The sequence below is a fragment of the Phocoena sinus genome, chromosome 4, assembly GCF_008692025.1.
Source record: "Phocoena sinus isolate mPhoSin1 chromosome 4, mPhoSin1.pri, whole genome shotgun sequence".
NCBI classification, from domain to species: domain Eukaryota; kingdom Metazoa; phylum Chordata; class Mammalia; order Artiodactyla; family Phocoenidae; genus Phocoena; species Phocoena sinus.
This window is the reverse complement of record NC_045766.1, coordinates 107,307,050-107,332,023: the sequence shown is the minus strand read 5'-3', so window position 1 is coordinate 107,332,023 and position 24,974 is coordinate 107,307,050. Positions and strand designations below refer to the sequence as shown.

General features: G+C 35.8%; 1 protein-coding gene across 1 annotated transcript in view; it reads left to right on the top strand.

The window, feature by feature from the left end:
• The first annotated feature begins 904 nt into the window (after positions 1–904).
• CADM2 (cell adhesion molecule 2) overlaps positions 905–24,974 on the top strand; it is a 1,092,768-nt gene continuing 1,068,698 nt past the window's right edge. Inside the window, 1 exon segment of the mRNA XM_032631668.1 lies at positions 905–1,246. Within this exon segment, the coding sequence (XP_032487559.1) occupies positions 1,186–1,246 (61 nt within the window). The 5' untranslated portion in view covers positions 905–1,185.

Genomic DNA, 24,974 nt, shown 5'->3' with positions numbered 1-24,974 from the left:
TCCCACGCCCTAGGCAATCTTTCCCTTTTGCTTCTGGGAGCTTCACAGAATGCTACTGCAGCTGGTGAGTGGGCAGGTGCAGCCACCATCTGCTCTAGGAGTCCAAATGCGCACAAGAACTTAGCACCCAGACCTGCCCCAGCCACCACGGGTTCCAGAACCTGCTGGGGACACGGCTAACCCCGCCCCCTCGCGGTGGCGATTGGCTAAACCCTTCCCGAAGGCTAGGCACTGATTAATGGAGGTGCTGTCTCCTCAGAAAGTTAGGGCGAGACTCTCTAAGGAGGTGAGAACAGCCGGGGGTGTGTGAATGGGGGATTCAGTTCTTCCTGCCCGAAGGGTCCTTGAGAAGCCTGTTTGTTTTTCCCGGCGCCTGTCTCCACCCATCCCTTTCTCTCATTGGCCAGGCCTGGTGGGCGGGTGTGTTTCCATTGGCCGGGGGGCGGTGTCTGTCCCTGGCCAGGGTTGGGGCGGGGCCTCCACCGCGCTGAGCTTGCCCTTGTGTCTGGTGCTCTGTAGAGCTGCCGCCGCTGCTGCCGCCGCCGCCGCCGCCGCCGCCGCCGCCGCTGCCGTCACCGCCACCGCTGCCACTGCTGCTGCTGCAGCCGAAGCATCCGGGAGCCGCCGCCGCCGCCGCTGCCGCCGCTACCGCCTCTAGCGCCGCTTCCACCTCTAGCACCGCTTCCACCTCCACTCCCAGGACCCCGAGACACCCCTAGCGCGAGCGGCGGCTGCTGCTTGCTTGCTCCCCCTCTTCCCCGCCTCTCCCTTCCGTGACCTACCCACTCCTTGCAACCCTCGTCCGCCCCTTCTCCGACACCCCGGCATCCCTGCACCACCTGCTCGGACAGCCCCGGCGGGTGCTGGGACTTGCTGCGCGCGCGGAGAGGAAGGCAAGCTCCGAACCCGTGCCTGGCAGACGGACTGTCACGGCTGCACCACCATCAGGAGGAGGAGGAGAAGAAACTATTTTGCCCACCGAAACCCCATTCTGCGGGTGCTTCGCCGTTGCCGCTTCTGCTGCTGCTGATCAGCGTCCGCGGGTTCGAACACCGCAGCGGCGAGGACCCTGGGTCCAGAGGGCTCCGCGAGGAAGACACCGGCGGAGCCCCGCACTCTGGTGCTCCGCTCACCAGCATCTCTTTGCCCCCCTCGTTCCATTCCAAACCCTCCACAGAAGGGACCATGATTTGGAAACGCAGCGCCGTTCTCCGCTTTTACAGTGTCTGCGGGCTCCTGCTACAAGGTAATCCCCGCCCCGCCGCGGGGAGCATCAACTTCATGCCCGTTCCCCATCATCCTCACTCCACCCCATATTTCCACTCTCCCCCTTACAGTCAGTCCCCCAGTCCCTGGCGATTTCCACCCCCTCCCCCTACACCCCGGTGCGGCAGGGGCCAGTGGCAGTTTGCTCCAGCCCCTCGAATCTCTAGCGCTGTCTCAACCCTGCTCTCTCGGCAGTCAGCCCCTTACGGGCACCTTTCGCCTTTTCATTCACCTGAGCTTCCTACATCTCTCACTCTCCATCATCGCCAGCACCAACCCCCGCCCCACACACACTCCCACGCCTTTTGGCTGGCAACTTGTGCCTTCTCTGAACATTCCACCCTCCCACCAACCCCCACCAGCCACCTCCCACATCACGCTCCTGACCGACCCTCTCCATCTCTTGTCACCTCTTTAACCTCCCCCTTTTCGGGTCGTCTTTCTCTTTCCCCTTCCTCCCACCATCATCATATCCGTGTGCCTTTAAAAAGTGTGTGAGAGCCTGGGAGCGAGCTACCGAGACGGCGAGAACAGCAGCAGCGGCAGCACTGTGTGCATTGCAATAACATCCCCGGTGAAGGGGGCGGGGGGGAATGTGTTGTGAGACATGTCATTCACCTAGGAAGAGAGAGGAGACTGTCTGAGGTTAAAAGAGAGAGAGAGAAGGAAGAACGAAAAGAAAAAGAAAAAAAAAAGGAGTAAACGGAAAAAGAAAGAATGCATAAATAAACCAAGAAATAAAAAGAGAGGGCCGGGGAAGGGAAGAATTAAAAGACCAAAAGCCACTTTATAAACAAACTGACTTTTTATTATTCAGTCTGTGTGGTTTTCTTTTTCTTTTTTTCTTAAGACAAGAAACATATGCACCCTAGCAGTTACTTTACTGCTAAGGGATTTTCGCTTGATTCCCTACCTCTCCATCCGCTATCTGCCGCTTCTTTTCCGTAATTAATATTATCCTTTCACGTGAAATGTAGGAACCCCTGTGACCGCAGCGGAGGGAAACCGCACAAAACACTGTTATTATGCAAATCACTGGTTTTGGATGCAGACTGGCTAGGGAACTGGGGTACACTTTTCCTCAGACCCTCTCTTTTGAAGGAGGGAGGAGGGGGCTGTGTGGAATGGGAGGACGATGCTGATTATGAAATAAATGGAGTAGGAGTGCATAGGAAGAGCACCCTTTGGGTGGTAGTGGAGGCAGAGGCGGCATGCTAGGGCTGAGTGGGCAGGGGCTGTAAGGCGGAAGATTGTTGCTTTGAAGAGAGTGGTGTAGGGATGTGGCTTGAGTGTGAGATACAGGGATGATGGATGTGAAATTATGGTCCATATGATGTTTTTTAAGCTACGTGACTCTTGATTTCTTGATAAACCTTTGCCCACCTCTATCCCCTCTGTCATCATTTGTGTATTTGTAGGAAAGATAAGTTGATCAAATTTATTCGTCCCTGGGTAAAAGGAATCTGAAAGTAAGACACATAGAACCACAGGCGTGCAAAACCCAATCGGCCTTTGGAGGATTTAAATGAGGTCAATGAACCATCTTTCAGCAAGTTCTTGGAATGCATCCTCTCTCCTAGCCTCCTCCGTTAGACCGGGACCATATATTTTTTAATACATATTTATGAATGTGAAAGAAGAGATAGTGGACAGAATTTTCCTGAATTAACTAACTGAACTTGCAGAGATATGTGTTATAATATTTTGTGGTAACTTTGTGTATTTTATGTTTGATGTAAATTTTAGATATATCATGTGCTAGAATCCCTGAGAAGGCAGACAGCCTGTTCTTGCTTATGCCGCCTGGTCCCATTTCCCACCGCTTATACCGCCACCCTCACACAAGTAAGCCGGTGGCTGACACATTACTTAGGTTTCTAATCCGTCCTGAAACATCCTCCTAGAGACCCCACTTCACCTCTCCGTAACTTGCATTTCTCAGCTCTGCTGTGTGTGTATGTGTCTGTGTGTGTGTCCGCACACGCCACGCCGAGTAAGGGGAGTGTGATGTGGGGAAATCAGTTAATTTGGTGATTGCGATGAAAATTCGACACCACTGGATGTGTTTTCCCTGCCATTCTGTGTATGCTGGCCCCGGCACGTCACTGCACACACTACTGGGCTGGTGCGAGAAGATTATTTATTATAGAGCATGTGGGCAATGGACTGCACTTGGGGGTCGCGTCCTCTCTGCCTTCAACATTTCCCTGTGAATTGTCTATTCAGTGCACTGCAAAATAACTGTCTGCCTGTGCCTCTTTCTCTCTGTCTCTCTCTCTCAGCCTGAAGGAGGATTTACTCTTTCTCTACCCTGAGAGATTCCATCAGCTGCATTCTTTTTTATTAAGGGCATGGGCCTCTTTTATTAAGTATGTAAACCAAGTATTGAAACAGTGCTGCCTTTCACAGCAGACTGGGGGAGAGGGGTGGAAAGTATACCAGAGAAAATGTACCACTGCAACCAGCAGCAGGTCCAAATAAATAAATAAATAAGTGTCCTATACAGCAACCAGGGAAAGAGCACCAGCTCAAGGATGTATGTGTACTTCTGAGCATCTTAGATCAGGGCATATTAATACACCAAAAGAGAGAAGATTTAAAGAAAGAAAAAAAAAAAAAAAAAACTAGAAGCGGGAGGAGGCACAAAGCCCCATTGGACTGTCTTCTCATGTTTATGGCTGCCTCACATTTATCAAACACTGCTCCACAGACACATCACACTTTGTTGATATTGTCAGTTCCTGCTCAAACAAATTGCTCATGCCTTCCTGTCTTGGTCTTGGCTGAAAACATTGCTTCAGGGTCCAGGTTTATGTTTCTCCCACTACTCTACTGTTTTATTAGGGCTTGGTTAGATTGTAAAATGAAAGCTTTATTTCCTGGACACAGATTAAATACTTAGCAGGTCTTTCCTTTCTATGCACAGGGAAGGATGGGTGGCGGGGGAACTAGCGAGCAACTGATTTTGGCCAGAGGTAGTCTGCTCTGCCTGTTAGTAGTTATGACTAGGCAAATACTATACGCAGTCTGCAGCTTCTTATTATTAGCATTATCAACACTATAGTGGTATATTCACTTAAGACATACTAATCAATTTATTTATCCTTTGTATTATTATTCCATTTCTTGTGGTATGCATTATTTTAGACAAGAAGACTCATTTGAACACAACTTCCCTGTGGTTTCACTGTGTTTTACCTTGTCAACAATTGTTTACTTTTCCTGGGAAGCAACCTCAATCTTTTGGCTTGTTAATATGTAGAGTGATAAGCCAGTGGTGAGAGTCAAGATAATTATAAAATGAGTTTTTAAAAAAAGGCTTGAATAGTTCTATTCTACAACATCTACTACTTCATCCTCAATGGGTCTTTAGGAAATGCATAGTTAGATAGAAAATAAACGTTTCTGACCAAAGTATAACTTGGAATGTAGACTACTTAGGTAATAAAATTTGATTCAGTATTAAGCTATACAGCACCCTTTTTTATTTTCCTCCATCATAGAGGGAGAACCTGGGGCCAGGGCAGGGGACACATTAAAGAAATGAATTTCTGTAGAATGAGGAGTGTAAAAGCTTACCACCTGCAACTAAGACCTCCTCTTGGCTACAGAGTAGATCCAGTTCAATTGCTGACCCTCCCTGAAGCTGTATCCTTTTCCATGCCTGAGGAGACACTGCAAAGATGGAGACTGTCTTGGTTAGCACAGCAAACAATTCTAGAAAGGGCAAAAAGGAAGGAAGGGCAAATGTAACCACAAAATAGAGACGCATAGATTCTAATTTTGTTGAGAACTTTATTTCCTTTTTAGAGTTAGCCTTACACAAAAACATACCCAACACTAATATTGGGGCTTTAGGGGTTTTGTGTGTGTGTGTGTGTGTGTGTGTGTGTGTGTTGCTATGGGACGTTCTAGTAAATAATTTGTTATACTTAGAAAGATCTTCAAGTTAAAGGTCTGTTGAACATACCTATTACTTGCCTCAGTGTGTCATGCACCTCCCCTTACATTTTTAGAAAACACATTGTAATGCAAAATACATTTATATATACTTAATAAAATATTGACAACTTAATACTTCCTAAAAATAAGTCTCTCCCACTCTTTTCCCTCTACATGTAGTAACCTTAGCCATGTTGAGCTCATTTCTTATGCTGAATGCAGTTTCTAAGATACAGCTCACTCCTTCCTTTTTTTGATTAACAGCTGAAACTTTGAAAAGTAGACTTTGTACACAAGAGTCAATGACTATGACTTAAACAGCAAACACCAGACAGTACTTATGATAATCTCCCTGCAAATATGAGGAGTTCCTAGACTAATTTAGTATCAAGATATGGAAGCTTACTTCATTGTCTTTTCCCCTATTTCTACAGCTAGTAGAATTCTGGGAACATAATATGACAAAGGTAAGCATCAACTGAGATGGCCTCTTCCTCCCTTTTCCACCAGAAGATCAAATATGTGAAAAATATTTGCCCCACATTTAAATAGTGAGATAGTCATTTTTCTTAAAGAAAAACTTACTTAAATCACTTAAACAGCAAATGGATGTGCAAAAATGTTGGAAGACATCCTAAGCATGCATTTTAAAGTGGCCTGAAATCAACAACAAGTGATAATCAATTTTCTTTTTAAAATAGAGGGTCTATGGGGTAAAAAATGGTTGAGACAAGTAAAATTTGTCTATTATGAAGTATTTGGGGGTACATTAATAATATAACATAGGTGTTTCATATTATTGTTTTATTTGATCATGCTGACATGCATTCTATGAGATTTATTGATAGAGACTCCTTGTTTTAATAGACTTCATTAAACTTCCTTGGCAAAATCCCCCATTGTGTGGCAGCTAGCTGAGTAGGTTGAGGAGGCAGTGAGAAGGGAAATTACAAATCAAGGAAGTGGAAATCACAAACTGAAGTCAGAAGTCCCTTGTGGAATTGTCAGATACAGGTTTGTTTACCCTCTTAAAACAGCTCTATTGCCTGGTTTTTATTAAACTTAAGCTTCCTGATGGCAAGCCCTGAGCTTTACTTATCTGTGCAATCTTCTTATTCTCAGTTTAGTAAATGCCTAATAGTTTTTAGTTGAATAATAGGTATGTCCTAATTAGTCATGATGGAGTTAAATGGTCCCTTCTCCTCATAATATATCAGCACTCATACTTTGCTAAATAATACATATGAGTTAATTTTAACAGTTTGTAGGTCGTATTGGTTTAGAAAACTGTTTTCCTATAAAAAATTGTCATAGCAATAGCTGTTGATATACATCTTTAGATGAATACAGTTTGATCAGCTGTTCTTTGACATGAGGTTTCCCTACCCATTTTTTTTCTTTTCCAGAATTAAAAATCACAAATATTTTGCATAAGATTACAAACTCAATTCATGAAAAAAAAACAAAAAAATGAAGGGCATGACTTAAATTTACTGATTTAACCTAAAATATTTAAAAAGACAAGTTCATTGCCAACATTTTATTTGAAAATGTCAAGCATTTTTGGAGTGCAGTTCTGTAGTATCAAAAAAAGACATCTTCTGCAAATTCCTTGCGTAAAGAGGTGGGTGAAGATTAACCTAGAGCTGTGGCAGCTGAAGCCCCCTGCTGTGTGATGTTGCAAATGGCATCTCAGGCCTAATGTGCTCTGCAGCCGCAGGCGAACACGCAGGAAAGCAGTCATGTGGCATGAGTGAAATGGGAAGTCTTTTCATATTTCATAGCTTGTAGTGGACATGAACCATCCTTCAGCTTTTCATAACTAGAAACAATTCAGAGAGTATTTCTAATCATGTGAGATCATGGCAAAGCAAAAGAGAACACATATTTTGCTTAGAGATTAATGTAGTAAAAAAATCCTAATAAAATTATCAACATTTTCATCAAATGAATGGTACAAACTTGCAACTATCTTGCAAACTATCAGGACCACGGGTCAGTTTAATGAAAATAAATAGCAAAGTTAAAATAGGATTCTTATGCAGTTATTTACATGTGCTGGACCTAATCAATGTTGAGCTGGCAAATACTCTGTTATCCTTCTCTTCCTTTAGTGAATAAGGACTCAGTCCCTTGATTTTTTCCTTATTACAGCACTTCCTGTTTTGCGAGCATACAGTAGTTTTAAAAGGAATAGGAATTAATTGTTCAATGTTTGTTCATACAGTTTATTTAGTGCCATAAATTGGAATTTGTGTTAATGTCAAACTAGTAGAGAATATTTTCTTTCTGTCTGAACAATTTTATTTATCACACAGGCAAAATCATCAAATACATTCCTTGATAAATGTAAGAGTTGTGGACCTTATGGGCAACCTATCATGGAAGCCTATCAGATAACAGTAACTAATGTAGCATTTTTTATTTTGATTCCATTTGCTACAGAACAAAGTAATTGAACATATTATGCATATTGATTTTTATTCTAGAAATGAGGCCAGTTGGTCCTGTTTATGTGTTCAGTAGGTTTCTTTAAACAGATATGAAATTATTTTTATCTTAGTAATATGTAATATATATAAAAATTAGGAAAGTAAATATTCTGCTTAATTAGGTACGAGTTAAATATTAATGCCCAAATCAAAGATGTAATTACTGAGAAAGGAAATATTCCTCAATCATTTATCTATATATATGCACATACAAGCCTAAAATTTACAGTTATTTTTAACTGTAAAGATGTTTGAAGGACGTGTTTATAATTTTGTACATAATTAGAGCTTGGGGCTCTCAGGGATGAAGTGTGAGGAAAAAGGAAAAGTTTATTTTGTTTGCACTTATTATTTTCTTTTACCCTTTTTATGAAGGTTAAAAAAGGCATTATTTGAATACATTTTCTTAGGCTGCGGCAATGATTAACTTTTCCACTTAAAAACACATACACGCAAGGTTTACAGTTTCTGAATTTGCAATAGGGCTCAGCATTTATTCTGGATCTTCTTTTGTGCTTATAAAACTGAGTGATGAGAACCTACTGCTACCTGAATAGAGACAGGGCTGAGGTTGTAAGGAGACCTGCCATGGAGAGAGCCAGCCATTAATTATTCACATTCTATTTTAGAGGTCTTTGAAGTAAATATTAAGACAGTCATTATTCAACACTGGGGATAACTCTTTCTGAGTCAGCAAATAGTTTTCACTTGAATATTTAAATTATTTTTCAGCCATCTGAATGCTGAAGGGGAAGCCCCTGTTTAGTCACAGTTAAGCAGTTATTCTGGGGGCTAGATACTGACGTCATTAGGGATGTTTAGAACACAAAAATAAGCATTCATTTGCCTTGAAGAACAGAAAATCTTAAAGCTAAGTGTGATCAAATAGTGTAAATAATTTCACATAAGCGTACAAAAGTCCATTTATAGGTTAAATTGACCCCCCCCTAATAATTTTATAGATTTGATGATGGCTTATTTACAGTGACAGTGCATTGTTTATCTAAAGTCATCTTTGGGAGCAGAGTGAGAAAGCACCTTTCCTGACAAGGATGTGCTGCCAACTGCTAAGTGTATAGCTGTTATATTGATTCAGTATAATTTATAAAACCAATTAATTTGTTCTTGTAAAGAAATCTTTTAACTTCTTTGCTAAAATTGTTTGCATTTAGAGATACGAGTGCCTCCCACAATGCTAACTTAAACATCAAAGCCTAAAATTTATGGTGCATAAAATATGTTTCTACTTTCATAATAAATTCATATTTTACATTAGCTTGTCCTATATCCCTGCTGGAGAAAATGTCCCTGACATCTATACCTTCCATTCCCTCTCATACTTTATATGTCCTCTGCTTTCAATTTTAAGTAGTAGACTTAGGCTGAAATGAGAGATGATTAGAATATTTGTATTGAACAGCAAATAAAATGCACAATAAGCTTCTGACTTGTCATTCCTTTATTGCAATCTATTTTATGGTCTGATATCTGAATAGTAACTCAGCTTCCTTTGTATTCTCTAGCAATATAATATCCACCAACTCCACACCATTCTATCCACCTGAAGGACCCATTAAAAGAAATTAACGGGGGATGAAGTTTAGTTAAAGGGAGTTTTGCTAAACCTATGTACTGAATATGTCCAGATTGGGTGTTTTTTCTTTGAACTTCCAAGGCTCGTACCCCAGTGTTTTAGCAAGGATAAAACACGTACAGTGTGCATTTAGTTGTTTTTGTTATTGTTATCATTGCATTTCGTGAGAGTTCAACCTTCTTAGTCTCATAATAAAAATGGCAAAAAGAGGAGGGGAGGAATGTGAGTCAGCCAGCCAAACACACAGAAACGCCTGGCAAAGCTGACTAAATTAGCATATGCTAGGCTGTGTATTTCCCTCTGTTGTTACATAACTCTTTTCTAATAGGAAATCACTTCTCCTACTTAACCCTTTCAGGAGGTTTGGAATTCTCCCACTGTTATCCTTTTATTTTGCTTCATTTATTTTCTCAAGAATTGTGTAAATCATCTATTGAAGGGCTTTTATGCCAAATTCTTTTTTTTTCCCCCTTCAGTCTTTCTGTATACAAATGTTCCATTCTGTGCCCAACTTCAGGATTCAGGAATCAACTTTTCTATAGCTTTCACTGAGAGGACCTAATTAGCATTTTAGGCTCTCTTTACTCATGTGCAGCTTTCTTTAGAAAATGTATTAGTTCTATGAGGTTCCCCTAAGGATTCATAATACTCTAGTTTGTTACATGTACTGTGATATTCAGTGTGCTTATTTATGCACGTGTCCTCATTTCAAAGCCTTTTCAGGGATCATGTGGATAGAACAAGGGGTCTGGCTGTAAGTTCACTGTCATGTATTAATGTGTAGGTGGTATTCAGAGAAGGATGTTTCTGAAGGCAATTATATATCTATGACTCCAGTATAGCAAGCAGTTACTCACATTCTACACTTACTAGTTACCCTGCCAAGGCAGAATGAAATTCACCATTGTGATGCAGAATACAGTATCTGTTATTTCTAAATAGTTCTTTGCTCTGGGAATGAAATAAAATAATGAGTGAAAATGTGTATCCCCTGTCCTGAATAGGGATTGTTCCTTTCACTCTCCCAAACAAAAAGAAGAATCAGAAATTGTTCCTGAATCAATACTCTATTCCCTAACTAGTCCATTAACACATTTTGCTATGGTGGGATTTTGAAGTTATGCTGGTTATTATTTGAGGCTATAGATTTTTAGATAGTATTAATTGCCTGCCATCTTCATGGGCTGCTAAATGTCAGTACATTGCCAAATTTAAGACATATTTTGAGTTTTTGATTTGGATGCAATGTGGACAACTGTGCAAATATATAGGAATATTGAACGAGAGAGAGAAAGATAGGGAGAAAGAAACACATTTTTTTTTTTTTTAGAGAGAGACTATATTTGTGGAGGAATAGCTGCAAATAATTTGCTCATTTTAGTACATGTCACCATTTATAAAAAGTATATGTTCCTACATTACATGAGTTTAAGAGTATACTTATATTAATTGTACCCCTTGACTTACTTGTATTCCTGGGTTATATATCATCAAAAACTTTGAGTTTAATTTGTAAATACAACTGTTCTTTCTTTTTTTATGACTATTGCAGTAAAAAGCATTTTATAAGTTGATATACTGACACTTTTAACGAATTTTTGTTTCATTATTTTACACAACTGAATTATTTTCCAAGCCTTATTATTATTAATGGTAGCTAAAAAATGCTAATGTCCAGGAACCCATGAGAGTTTTTAATGAGAATTTTTGACCAGAATCTGATGTGGTTTTTTTAGTAGACAAAAGAGTGCCATCTGCCCTTTATTGATTATTTTAAGCATTTATGTTTTCTTAGTTTATGAGAGAACTAAGCATTTTATTTTGCCTATGTTATGATCTATATAACCCCTACATATATTTTTATTATAGCATTTTGAATGTTAGGTATTTATCTGTCTGTCTCCTCTAGTGGACTATAAGCCCCTAGAGTGCAGGGTCTTAGTCTTCATTTTATTTCAACTGCCTAATCGAATGTCTATTTTTTAATGTTTTCATTCCACTGATTGATTAGTTCTCTTCCAAACCATTTAATCATGACGCATCTCTTTAATTGGATCCAAATAAGATTTAAGTATTTATAATTGCCAAAATGCCAATACAGTATTCTGAATAGAATAAATGTTTGCAATCAATTTTCATTTGTATGTAAAGTACAGGGAGAAGACAAAAATGAATACTAAGAAATATAATTCTAAATAATGACATACTTCACAAAAAATGTAGAATCACTCCTTTCAGTTAAGGTAGTCAGTTCAAATTTGCCCTGAAAACATTTGTCTCATAGCTTTGAATCTCCCTGATTTCTCTGGGCATTGTAACCCTTTGTCTTTCTTTATGTATCCCTGGCCCCCAAAATATTCCTGATGATGACTTTGGATAAACATGAAGCCAAATCATCTTACTGTTCTATTTAGAGTAGCTGGTATTTCTGGATAAATGTATAAACAAAGAGGAATTACAAACTGACCTTGATCTGCCAGATTATCAGTGAGGACTGACCTGCTTTTGTTATTGCCAAGCTGTAGAGACGAGGTGCTCTGAGTAGTCCTTGAAGTACAGATTCAGGGTATATTCTTCTCAGTTTAACTCGGGGAGTTTCCATTTGTTTTATTTAAAAGGACTTTTACAGAAAATTCTAAAAAAAAAATATATATATATATATATTTAATGCTAAGTCATACTTCTACAATTGAGGACACATGTTTGCTATGGTTGAATTTGATTTAGTTTTCTTTTTGCATTTGGAAAGACAGTGGGAGGTAGAATGGGAATATTAACTGCTTTTTGAAGAGAATTTAAATATAGTTACTGGGAGCTGAACTCCAACAGTGAAAAGACTTTCTACAATTTGTAGTGACTCTATTTCCACATAAAGTGTTTTAAGAATTCTTTTTCTAAAATGTCCCAGAGAAATGTAGTTTTTCTTAAAAGTTATATAGTTTTTCTTCAAATTTAAAAAAATAATTTCCCCATTGTCTTTCAGATTTTTGACTGTTTCATGACTCTTGGCATTTGAAAGGATATTATTAAGTAGGCTAAGTTAAGATTTACTTGAAGCCAAATCATTGTATCATCCACTTGTTAGAAATACGCATTCAGTTAACAGATATTCAAAGTAGATTAAACTATCTCAATTTACTGAGGGTTATTGCCACTTTATGAAGTTAATATTAGAATTATATTCCCCCATAGCTTCTGTTAGTACCGAAAATCTTGCTTTATGTGAAGATGTGAGTGTCAGTATGATGCAACAGCCAGGTAAGAATAATCTCATCTTTAACGTGGCTTTTGTTTAGCCCCAGATGCCACTTCCCAGAGCCTAGTGAAAAAAAGGGAAGATAGTTTGGGAATCAATTTTGTTGACTATATCACTGTTTTGATGAAAAGTTATTTTAATATGTTATTGAATTTTATTTATTATATTGAGATATCCTATAAATCTATGGTTAGAAGTGACATATTTAAAATTTTTTATGTGTAATCATATAGTATGTGAAACACTGGAAATGTGTGGAAGAATCACACCTTTATATTTCTCAACATTTTTGTCATAATGGCCCACTCAGAAATTGAATTTTCAGTTTGATATGAGAAGGAAGTACCTTTATCTATTACTTTAAATGCTTAAGCATTTCAGACCAACATTCTTGTTGAGAGTGACCAAATTAAGAACAACATCCATAATATTCACCAAAAGTATATTGTACTAAGTGCATTGTCTTTATAAAAAGATTTGATGGTAACTAGCACGAAAAAGAAGTGTGTTTGATAATATTTATGAATATATTTTTAAAGGTTAAGAAACATTTATAGAGGATAGTTTCATGTCCACTGGCTTGCTTCATACATATATGTGTGTGTGTGTGTGTATATATATATATAACATAGAAATGCTGTGGGTGAGGTAAGACTGATGGTATTGTGAACTTCAATTCTCCATATCCTTTCACTTCTGTGGGATAGCTAAGTTAAAGATATTGGTAGAGATAAGTTCATAGTTTTTTAGAGGTCTGATAGAGGTCATTAAAGTCAGATTTACTTTAACTTTTTGCTTTGCTTTACCCAATTTTATTGACTGTACAGATACAGACTACCAACAAAGCAGAAGAGATTATCTTTGAAGGATGTGACAGCATAAAAGTACATTTTATAATACAACAACTATGTTTGACAGATGAGTATGGACAGGTTGGGAAAACTGATAATCTTTTTATCATTTAATAATGATCTTACTATAAGGTAGCAGTAAACATGTTCAGGCATTAGAAATATTTCCTTCTGAGATCTTCACATCATCTTGGTGTATGCAGATGGAGAATGGGAGTGACTTGGTGATAGAGGAAGAGGCAATAATAGATACTCATGATCCTTGAGTGGAATACAAGGAGCTGCCATATCAAAATACAGTTAGTGTGGGAGTGGTAGTGAGGTTGACCTGCTGAATGTCTTTTATTTTGTAGTGAGAGTTCTCTATTCTATAGAGGGAGGAGATACCACTGAACTAATTTAGACTTTGATTTTTGGAAGTGCCCTGCAGCATCAAGATGTAATGGTAGGAATCAAGGGACCCAAGTTCTCATCAAAGCTATGCCACTATTTTAGATATGAGTGAGTTACTTCTCTTGCAGCTTAGTTTTTTCATCTGTGAATTGAGAGATTGGAACCACATCCATTCTTTGGCAATATGTTGTAGAAAGATCTTATGGATGATGGCAAACTGCAGAAATGCTGTTTTTCTTTTCACTTTCCACCTAAAAATCTTTTATAACACAGTCACTATAACATTAACTGTGTGCCCTTAAATACCTTTTACTAAAATTTAATTTTTTATATCTATCATGCATTATTCAGTATTTAACATTTTTACACATGTTAAGTGATTGTTATTCTGATATGTGTCTGTATAAATTTCAGAACTTTTTCCCCTCTGTCAATGACTTTTATAAATTAATTTTGTAGCCATCAGCCTGAGTTTGGGTCGTACAGTTTTTTCTAATGAAATTACATCCATAGATCAATTTTGAAAATTAGTAAACTGTTGCTCTGTTAGTCATTTTTATTAGGGAGTGGATTGAATTGTTTTAATTTTGAGTTCATCTTTGTATTTCTATGCATTTAATATGTGTGTATGTAAAGATCTCTACAATCATTTTATTTTTCATAGCCATTGACTTTCTTAAACATAACTTATTCATTTATTGATTTATTTTTTTCAAGAAATATGTACTTGAAGGCAGCATTGTAAATGTTGGTTATACAAGTAGACAAGATGGAAATAGTTTCTGCTCTTATGGAGCTTGCATTCTAATAACTGAGATACAGAATAAACAAATCAAAATATTACAATGCCTTAATTCTTTTTTCTCTGAAATAAAAATAAAAAAATTATTTTTATGTTAATATCTTTTCCATAGCAACAAAATGTGGATATATCAATGAGGATATGAAATCACTGATTTAGCAACAATATTATAAACCTCACTGGGCTTTTAACATTTTTATTTAAGGTTGGACTAAAGGGCTCTCATTTCCTCCAGTTGTTTATCATGAAAACATTCTCAGTATGATGCCAGTTTCTTTCTTTATTTTATTAATACAAGTTGAAAGAAGCTGACAAGTGAACAGAAATATTCAAGCCTGTTCTATTCTAACTGATTTGTTCAAGAGGATGATTCATTTAATTTCATAAAGGCTCAGTGGGCCAGAACTGTAGATGACCAGGTCAGCAGAGTGAATGTAGGGGAGAAGAGGTCTGTGAGAAGGATCTATGTAACAAGCAACAATATTTAGTTTTTTAGAGCTGAAGTTCTGCTTGAGCAATTCTGATGTTACCAGCAACAGTCATTTAAAGAGCTGCTGATGCCTCAGGGAAAACATTTTTAAAGTGTCCTATCTAGAAACAGTGTTCCTTGTACTGTGTCATATATATTAAAATGCCATCCCTTGCTTATATTACAGTACATCGTGCCTGATTAAAACCTGTACTTTTGTAATATGGCCTTTTGATAGTGCCGATTAAATGTCGCTCCTGAAATATTTCCTCCTGCTGAATCTCTATGAATATGATTGAAATATTAATTAGTATGATATGAAATATTAATCAACTGGTAAACAAAACTGGCAAATGGATGAGGATACAATTAATTTTTTTTTAAATAAAGTGAATTTTTTATACAATTATTTTAAATGTTAGAGAGAAAATACAATATCATACGAACGGGCTGCAAATATTCTTGACGTCTTTATATTACTTCCTTTAATATTTAACTTTCATGACCTCAAGATGCAAATGATGTCATATTTCTAAGAGATTATATGGTATTTTTGAATAGTATACCTCATTGGCCAGTGTGATCCCTGGAGTAGATGATATATACCTTATAATAGATAAGATTAAAAAATTGATGTATCCTCTAGAAGTCATAATGGTGGTCGTCTAGCATGTATAGTTACTCTATTTAGAGACTTATTTATCTGGATTTCACTCAACAGTACATTGCACAGCTAGGAAAACCTCAGCCTAACCGTAATCTTTAATTTCGCTTTCTTTATATTTTAAAGGAAACTTTAAAATTAAAGCAATTCCAGTAAATGCTCTGTTGTAGGTGATAATTTGCAAGAGTGTAGTTTTATACTAAATGATTTATTTTGAAAGTATATTCAGTTTTCCAAAGTAAGTCAGAGATGCATACATAATTGGAAACTTTTCTAGAGGGAACTAGGTGGTGCTGTTCTGTCATCTTTGTGTCTTAGTGACTTCTTTGGTTCTTTTCTCAATTCATTAAAACACTTTCATATAATAAGTGCATTTGGTAAGATACAGTTTTGGTTTATAGTGGCATTATTTTTATTAAACAACTAAATTTATGTTGATCTTGCATCTTTGTTTTCAGCAGTATTTTCATACAGCAGATAAAAATTTTCTTCCTAAGCAGTGTCACAGTTTACAATGTCTCATTTCTTCATCATTTAAGATAATGTATAAAATTCTGAAATCTTCAGGTATTTATGTTATTATGTGTTTTTAAATGCTTTGGCTCTTTTACTTGCCAAACAACTTACTATTAATTTAATCAAAATTCAAAGTGGTAAAATTTTTGTACAGAGTTGATTTAATATAAAAATGCCACAAAATGCATAAGCTCAAAGACAACTTATTTACATTATTTGAAATACTAAAAAAAATTCAAATAAACCTTTCAATAAAGAAAAAAGAAAACCTTTCCCTTGAAAAGGAGTTGTTTGTTTAATTTACTTCTTTATAAGAAAAGTAACCTCAATTAAGCCATCAGTAATCTTTTCATTTTACTAGATATCGTTAATTGTGTGTTCCAATGATCTTGGTGGTACTTGATAGTCCGAAATAAAATAACAAACCTATTTCAGAGTAAACAACAACAAACAAAGTTACCCCACTGTCCATGTATATTTAGTACACTGGTATTTCTGGGGTATATTTTCTTGGTAAGAATTATGACTTCTTTCAGATATCGTTAGGTTTAGAGAATCAGATAAGAGAAAATTTTAAAGGGTTGCAGTTTTTTCCGTCAAATATCATCTTGTAAGTTGTTTCTTAATGATTTTTCAATACCTTTGGAGAAGAGTATGTCATGCAGTTTATTCTCTAATGTAAATCTGGATATAAAATAAGGATGAAATACTTCAAGAGTTCCACCCATGTGTTTTCTTGTAGAATTGTAGTTCTATTATTTTGAATGGGGACAAAAATAATCTATATCCTTCTTTTTTCTGATAGGATAAATCCTCCTAGCTATTTATGTCATAAAACATTAAATTTTACCTTAATAGAAAAGTGAATGTTATACAGAAAACTTTTTGTGTTTTCTGTTATCTCCCAAATCTTTTATCTTTAGAAAACAGAATCAATATGGAATTTCAGGATGGTTCCATGGCATGTCATTTTACAATGCAGAGAGATAATCTCTGAGATGAACATCTTCTAGGCTAATAAGCCTAAGTGAAAGTGCTGCTATACTTCTGTGCTCATGTCTTGTCTCGAATAAAATGGAAGTCACAAGTATTAGGATGAATGCCAGTGGTTAAACATTTGTCAAATAAGAGTTCAGATTGGGGAAACTGCATAATGGAATTGAGATTATTCATTAACAAGAATGCCTTCATTTTCTATCAAATGAAAAATTTTCTAAGAAGGATTAAGTAACTCCCATTTTATATTGCCATAACCTTAAAGTGTGAAGAAATCTAATAATATAAACACTTTGGGATTAGATCAAAAGTCAGTGTTTTGGGTGTTAATTTTTTGTATTGCAAAAATCCTTTCTAACTTTTAGATACTATCATTATGAAAGTAAAGCTTGGATTAGACAAAGAAATTATGAAAAGTATTCATAGATTTGCTCAAAAATATGCAGTGTGTTTATGAGTTCTACTTTTTGAAAGTTGACATTTTGACAGCAGTACTAATAAAAAAATACTCAACTTTAACATATTAAATGCCAGATTTATATTATGGAAAGTTAAATGGTACTGTCATCAGGACCAATCCTTTATATACTAGATAGCCTATTTTTTAAAATACACCATACTTTAAATAAAGCATGATATTTGGTGAAAAAAACATCTAAATTATAAGTGAATATATTTTAAGATTATTTTTCCTCCCAGAATATAGAAAGTGTACAGGTTATTTCATTTCTTAAATGTCAAAAATACAAAAACCTATATTGTAACTCAGGTAACTGCTTATTGTTTTAGAAGTAAATTGGAAGGGAAGAGACTAAAACGCATCTCTGGCAATATGCTTTCTTCTTGGATTCAGGCTCCAGAATTAACACCAAAAATAATGCATGATTTTTTCATAATTTATTCTGGTTATTTATTTGAGACCTAGTATTAGAATAAAAAGAGACTTTCTTCACAATTATTTTTGATGAAGATTAATATCAAGCAATATAGCATAAGCCATTGACTGTTAGTAATCAGTGGCAGCAAGTAGATTACATGGAATGTCATTTTTTTGGAAGAGCTTCATTTTTCCAAATGCTCCTTTGGAAACTTCTGATGAGGATCCTTTTCATCTTGCCATATTTTATCAATGATGAAAGATTGATAGCTCATCGGTCTAAAGGTGTTTTTCACTTTAAAAAGTAGACTAAAGAAAGAAAACAACAATAAGTAAGGGATTTCTGGATTTCTTTTGAAATCAGAGTCAGGTAGCAGAATAGGTGAAAAAGTCAGTAAAGGGGCTGATGATAATTAAGAGAATAAAAGCAACAGTATCATGGAGAGGATGGATGTAAATCTTTGTACCTTTAAGTATATTTTTCCTTATTAGGCTGATAGAAAATAGAATCTCCAAATGAGTCTTGATATAAAATTACAGTGTATGTTAACAAATCAAATTTTGGTGGACCCAATAGCTAGAGACATTGTACATGGTGAAGGAGATTAGCATATAACTAAATAAGAATTTTGGATGATCTTTGGTACAGTATGTCTAGAACCTAATTGTAGTGAGACAGCACAAGTAATGAAGAATTCTAACGCTGTTATAGATAAGTGTAATTAATATTAGTCACATATGACCAAGAATAACACAATGGATAACCCTTGGGGAAAATGTTATATCATAAACTTAATATACTTTCATATACAACTTAACAAACTGAGGGCTTTCTAAATATATCTCCCCTAGTTGGCTTTGATTGTGTCAAGATCTAATTTGTCTTAAAATTTGATGAACCCAGTCTTCCTATGTTGGCATTAATGTGAGTGGAAGAGATGGAATACGATAATTAGGAAGTAATTGTATATTGAAGGACAATTTCAGGAGAAGGTCTTCATATTATGGCTTTGCAGTTTACAAATTGTCAACTTTTCAAAAAGTATTGTTACCCGAAAAACTGGGTTCACCTCTTGGTGGGTGTTTAGCCAAAAGACACAACTAAGCTAAAGATCAGGAGAAGAAAGGATTTTATTACTTGCAGCAGTAAGGTAAACACTGGGGATCTTTCCCAAAGCAGTGTTTCCCCAACAACAAAACTGGGGAAGTTTTAGGCTAAGGGTATATACATATTCATGAAGGGGCTTGAGCAGAGGAGAATTCAGCATAGAATTGGGGCAAAGGTCTATAGAGTCCAAGTTTAGTTTACTGAAGTTAGGAGTGTCAGAAAATGTCAACATCATCATCCCTTAGGTTCTAGTTGATCTGATGGTTGAGTGCTTCAGGCTAATCTTACCAAACAAAACTGGGAGTCTTTACAACTGGTATATTATCTTTGCTGTTGTTACTTCTCTTCCCGATAACAGTGGTTTGTTCCTGCATTCTTTTGTACCCTTAAGATCATTAATTACTGAGACCTGTTCAAGGACAAGCATTAGTGTCCAGGCTTAGATCACAAAATGGTTTAGGCGAAAAATGGCTTCTCCTATGTCCAGAAAGCCATGCCTGGTTCTCCTTCTCTGGCAACCCCTACCCTAGCTGCTCACAGCATCTTATTATTGGCTACATATGTTCAGTTGTAAACCTGGGAAAAACACCACAGCAGAACAGCTCCTAAAAACAGACCAATGGTTTAATCGTTGGTTTGTTTCATGAGAGAGTGACTTCAAAACAAAATAAAACAAAACAAAACTTACAAAGGCAGCCTCTACATTTAATTCCTAATGTGTCAGTCAGCAGGTGCTTCAAAGGGAACATTGCTCATCTGAAACTAAATTTTTAAAAATTATCGAGAACTTGACATTTTAGGGAGCAATCTTCTTTATCCAAAAGTCTAAAAATAAATAAAAACTTTTGAAAAAGAATTAAGGCATTACAAAAAGTTTGTCTTCTCATCTCACTTAAAAATATATTGTAAATTAGAGAAACGCGACATTTAGAAATAAAATAGTTATATTGGCTAATCTAAACATCAAGAAATTAATCTAAATGTACTAGTAATCTAAAGTAGTCCCCTGATATTATCTAAGACATTAGCATCATTGTCAGAAATTATCTTGTTGTTTTACTAACTTGTTTATATTTTCTGCCTTTTCTCTCTAGACCCTAAGCTCTGTGAGTGCAAGGATATTGTTTACTGTTTTTATCTTCTACTTTTGGAATATTATCTGGCACACAGCTATTCAGTAAAATTTCTAACATGAATGAATATGATGCTCTTGATTTATTTTTTTAAATAAAAGACTTTTTGTGTGACTTCCTATAGTGAACAGAAACCAAATTAACACCTATATTTAAAACATACCTACTTAAGATTACTTATTATGTAGTAAAGTTCTTTAAGTCCTTTGTTTTAGACACATCATGTCCCACATTTGATTATAGACCATTTGTTATTTGAGAACATTTGTAATTGTGTTTATTGCAATAGACTTGAAGTAAAGCACAACGCTGCTGTTGCTCATTTAAAACAATAAATGAACATAGAGCAGGGGAATTTCTTTGTTGAAATGCCATAGGAACAGTTTTCAAAGTATTAATATATTCTCCATATTAGCTCTTTATCATTGCTAGTATATAGTTCAGGGTGTGTGTGTGTGTGTGTGTGTGTGTGTGTGCATTCTTTACATCAGAAATTTTTCTAAAGTCATGGCATTATAACTGCATTATGTGAAAAACATAAAACCAAAGATCATAATAGGCCATAGGGGAAATTCTACATAAGAAACATGTTATAGTAAAATTGGATGGAAGTTTAAAATAAGCTCTGCTGTACTTTAGATTTAAACATGATCTCATTTCAACCCTATTTAAATCTTATTTCAGAGGCAGCATAGTGTAAATGGAAAGTACAAGGGATAGGGCATCAAGAATTAAAGTTTTGATGATGACTGTGCCATCGGCTCTGTCACCTGGGGAAACAGCTCATCTCTCTAGGCGTCAGTTACTCGGGGGTATTAGACTTGGATCATCTCCAGGCTCTCTTTCAACTTGAAGGTTGACCCGAAGTCCACAATTAAAATAAAATAAATAGGTATAGTTTGCAAAGGTTAGGATATGATTATGTCTTCATCATTAAATGAAAAGTTTTAATTAAATATAAGTGTTTTAAAATGATGAAATCAATTATTAGCTGTGTTTATAAAATTCTACTGATATACAATTAATGTGTTTTAAAAATGCATGTCCATTATGTATATATATTCATATATGCATTGTTATATTGGCATACTATAGATATATCAGTATATAAACCAATAACCTTATTATGATGTCATTTGTTTTAATGTGTACATAATAATTTATTGCATTTCTGATTTTTCACCCTATTCTCTGATAAGAGAGGCATGAATAACTAGAAGAGGGATCATTGCAGAAATATTCATTTCGTAAAACACTTGCAAGAAAAATCTTAAACTATTAGAAATTATTAGCCTAAAAAGGATAAAATAAAAAAGCTTGGTGATTCCAGGAGTAGACTTCAATAAATGAAGATTATTTTGCACTAAGTGCCATAAACAACTGTTTTTTTATATTCATAAGGGTCAAAATAATGTCCTTAAACTACTCCAAGAGTACTTTAGACTTTAGTTAAGAAATAATTTCCAGACTAGAAAGTGGTGAAATGCTTTCTTGGTGTCTGAAAGGATAGATGTTTTTTTTTTTTTTTTCATTTATTGAATGATTTAAAAGTGTGCCTTCTTAGAGATAAAGAGAACTGAAGGGCCTCAAATCATGAGATAGCTCTTCATGAAACCAGTTTGCACAAGTTCTAATAAATCCAAAATTTCACTCTTATCAAACAGAATTTGTTCTTTAGAAAGCCAAACGCTTATTTCCTTTGTAAGTATGTCATTAAAGGTTACATTGATTAATTTAGAGAAGATTTCATAATAACCTCTAATCATAATCATACAAAGAGTTAAATTCCCTTCATTATGGAGCAAGGCAAAAGCAGAGTGTTTATAGGCCATCTAGAAGGTCAGTACTCAGACTAATTCACCGACAGCCCCAGATGCCCGGTTAAGCTGCCAACACAGTTGCTTTCCGAGTCTGCCAGAAAGTCAGCTGCAGCTGCAGGGAACATTCTTTTTTTCCCACCCATTGCTAAGCCTGTGGATTTTACAATTGCCACGGAAAGAACAGAATTAGGAAATGTAATTCAGGGTGATGATCACCTCACTTACCCTATTAATGGGTTTCAAAGTAATTTATTATGAACAGCAAAATATAAACAGATAAGAAGAGTTTATGCACATGTGCATGTTCTTTAATAACACATTTAGTCACATTTTGGAAAGTAACCTGGTAAGAGTATCTTCCAGGCTCAGTCCCTCTTTACTCATTTTTGGTATTCCTAGTAATAATAATAATAATAATAAACAGTAACCATTTTATGTTGTACTGTTATCTGCAGTTAGAGAAACATAACCACAGGTGCAGAGGGTGGTAGTATGTTGTGCTTTTGAAATTACGCCAGACTGACCTCTGATCTTGCTTTGCTGTGTGACTTTGAGCAAGTGATTTTACCTCTCTGAGCCTAAGGTATTTCACCTGAAAAATAAGCACTGTGATAGCTATCTCACAGGTAATTGTGAGGGTTATTTAATTAACATAGCAAAATACCTGATTGTGAGAGCAATAAATTGTGAGAGCAGATTTTTAAAATTGTTAAATCAGAAGTTTGCATTAGGTCCTCAGAATTTTGAATGCACATTGTTCGATGGCATTTCATAAAATATTTTAAAGAGAATATTATAGGAATTAAAAGGTAATCGAATGAGAAAGATTGGAGAACCCTGAAAATAATCACTGAAAATTTTAAAAGGATATAACATTATATTCTTTCATTTCATAATGTAAATTTGTTTAGACAGGAGCAGTAGAGAAAGGAGGAATACAGAAGGAAGAAAAAGGGAGGATGCAATGTTTATAAATCTATATATAAGTATTGGGAGAAAAGTGACCATAAAATGTTTTAAGAGGAATATACTTTAAAGCTAAGTAACTTACATTTTAGATATTCTACAGCTATAGAAATAGCTTGAAGATCACTTCTGTATTTGAGTTGTAGACAGCTTCTACTTGACTTTTTTCCCTTCCTTCCTCTCTTCCTCCATTCCTCCTTTCCTTCCTTTCTTCCTTCCTTCCTTCCTGCTTTCCTTCCGGTAAATCAGAATGTATTGGAGAGAGTCCTTTTCTTTGTTGAAAGTATTAAATGCATTCCTGGAAAGAGTCATCTTACTTTTGTATGGATGGATTTCCGAACCTAAATGAAATCAAATATCAACAACATAGGCAAAAAGTGTACTACCCAAGTGGGCGCTGTTGCCAAGTTCTATGAGGTGATTGCATTCTCTTGCTTTTCTGATTTCAAGTACAATTATATTTCAGTAGAAGACATTATTTTAAACCACATGAGAATTCCTGCTCACGTTGTCTTTGACCTTCTCTTTTAAGTAAGATTTACAGAAAATTCACAACTTTAAAATGGTTTCATTTAAATAATCTAATCAAGTTTTAAATAGCCATCCTGGAACTTTGTAGTTGACCTTCTGTGCACACGTTTGGGACACCAAAATTTGATATCTCCCCTCACTCACTGACTTTTAGTTGAATTAAGAGTAGTGTGGATTTGTTTGTCCTTCTGATGTTGTGCTAAAGGGACACGTTCTCAGTGAGAAAATATCTTTTTAAGGATTCATCATTTTTAAGGTCATAGAATATGCACATTGGCCAGTCTTCTTTTACTAAATGAAATAAATATTCATTTGTGTTTCTAGATGTAGATGTAGCTGTAAAATGGAATCCATTTTTAAAATTTCAAAATTAATATAGAACATAAATTTTAAAATAGTGTTTTAAATACATATAACTATTTTTTATGATGATTTATGTAGATAGTCTGTATTACCATGAACTAAATATCTGGATATAACGCTAAAATCCAGGATTGGTATTTTTACCAAGCATACAAGCGAACTGAATTTTTATTGTGATACAACCCCACACATCATTTTTAATTGAGTGAATATCATGGAAAAGACAGAGAGGCATGGGTTTATACTGAGGAAAAGATTAGGATTGGAGTTTCTCTGGTTATATGTGTGAGTACTATACATATAAGAAGAATATCATCTTTGTTCTTTCAGAGAATTCTTTAGAACTTGAGCTGGGATTTTAAAAAATACAGTAGTGTGAAGCTATGAGACTAATTAATAGACAATGCAAAATTACTTTTCTCGTATAAAATAATAATTCAGCACAAAAAGTATATCAAACAGTAAAATATGAAATGTTAATATATTGTCCTGAAATATAGATAAAAACTGCGAGCATACAGTTTTTCAAAATGTTACTTCAGTTGAGGTGGCTCCTTACGGTACCCCTTTTGAAATGGAATAGTTACACTTCCATACATTCTATTTGAATATCAAAGTTTTTATATTTTATTTTTGATGTATTATTTTTGTGCTATAACTGTGAGACCACTAAAATGGATATTAATATGTCTTTCATCAGTTTCTTATTTTGTACAAATACTTTGGAGATCCTATCTTCTCTGTAAGTGTGATGCTAAAAACAAATCCTTATAAAATCGGTTTGTTTCTTCTCTTGGACAGTTCCTGACTACATCTATTTTTTGTTCATTGAACATACAGATTTTCTTATTCCTGTGTAGTCATTTGGAATTTTACTCTATGTCTGGAATTCCACAGATGTCAATTTCTAATAAAACAAAAATTTTACAAGAAAT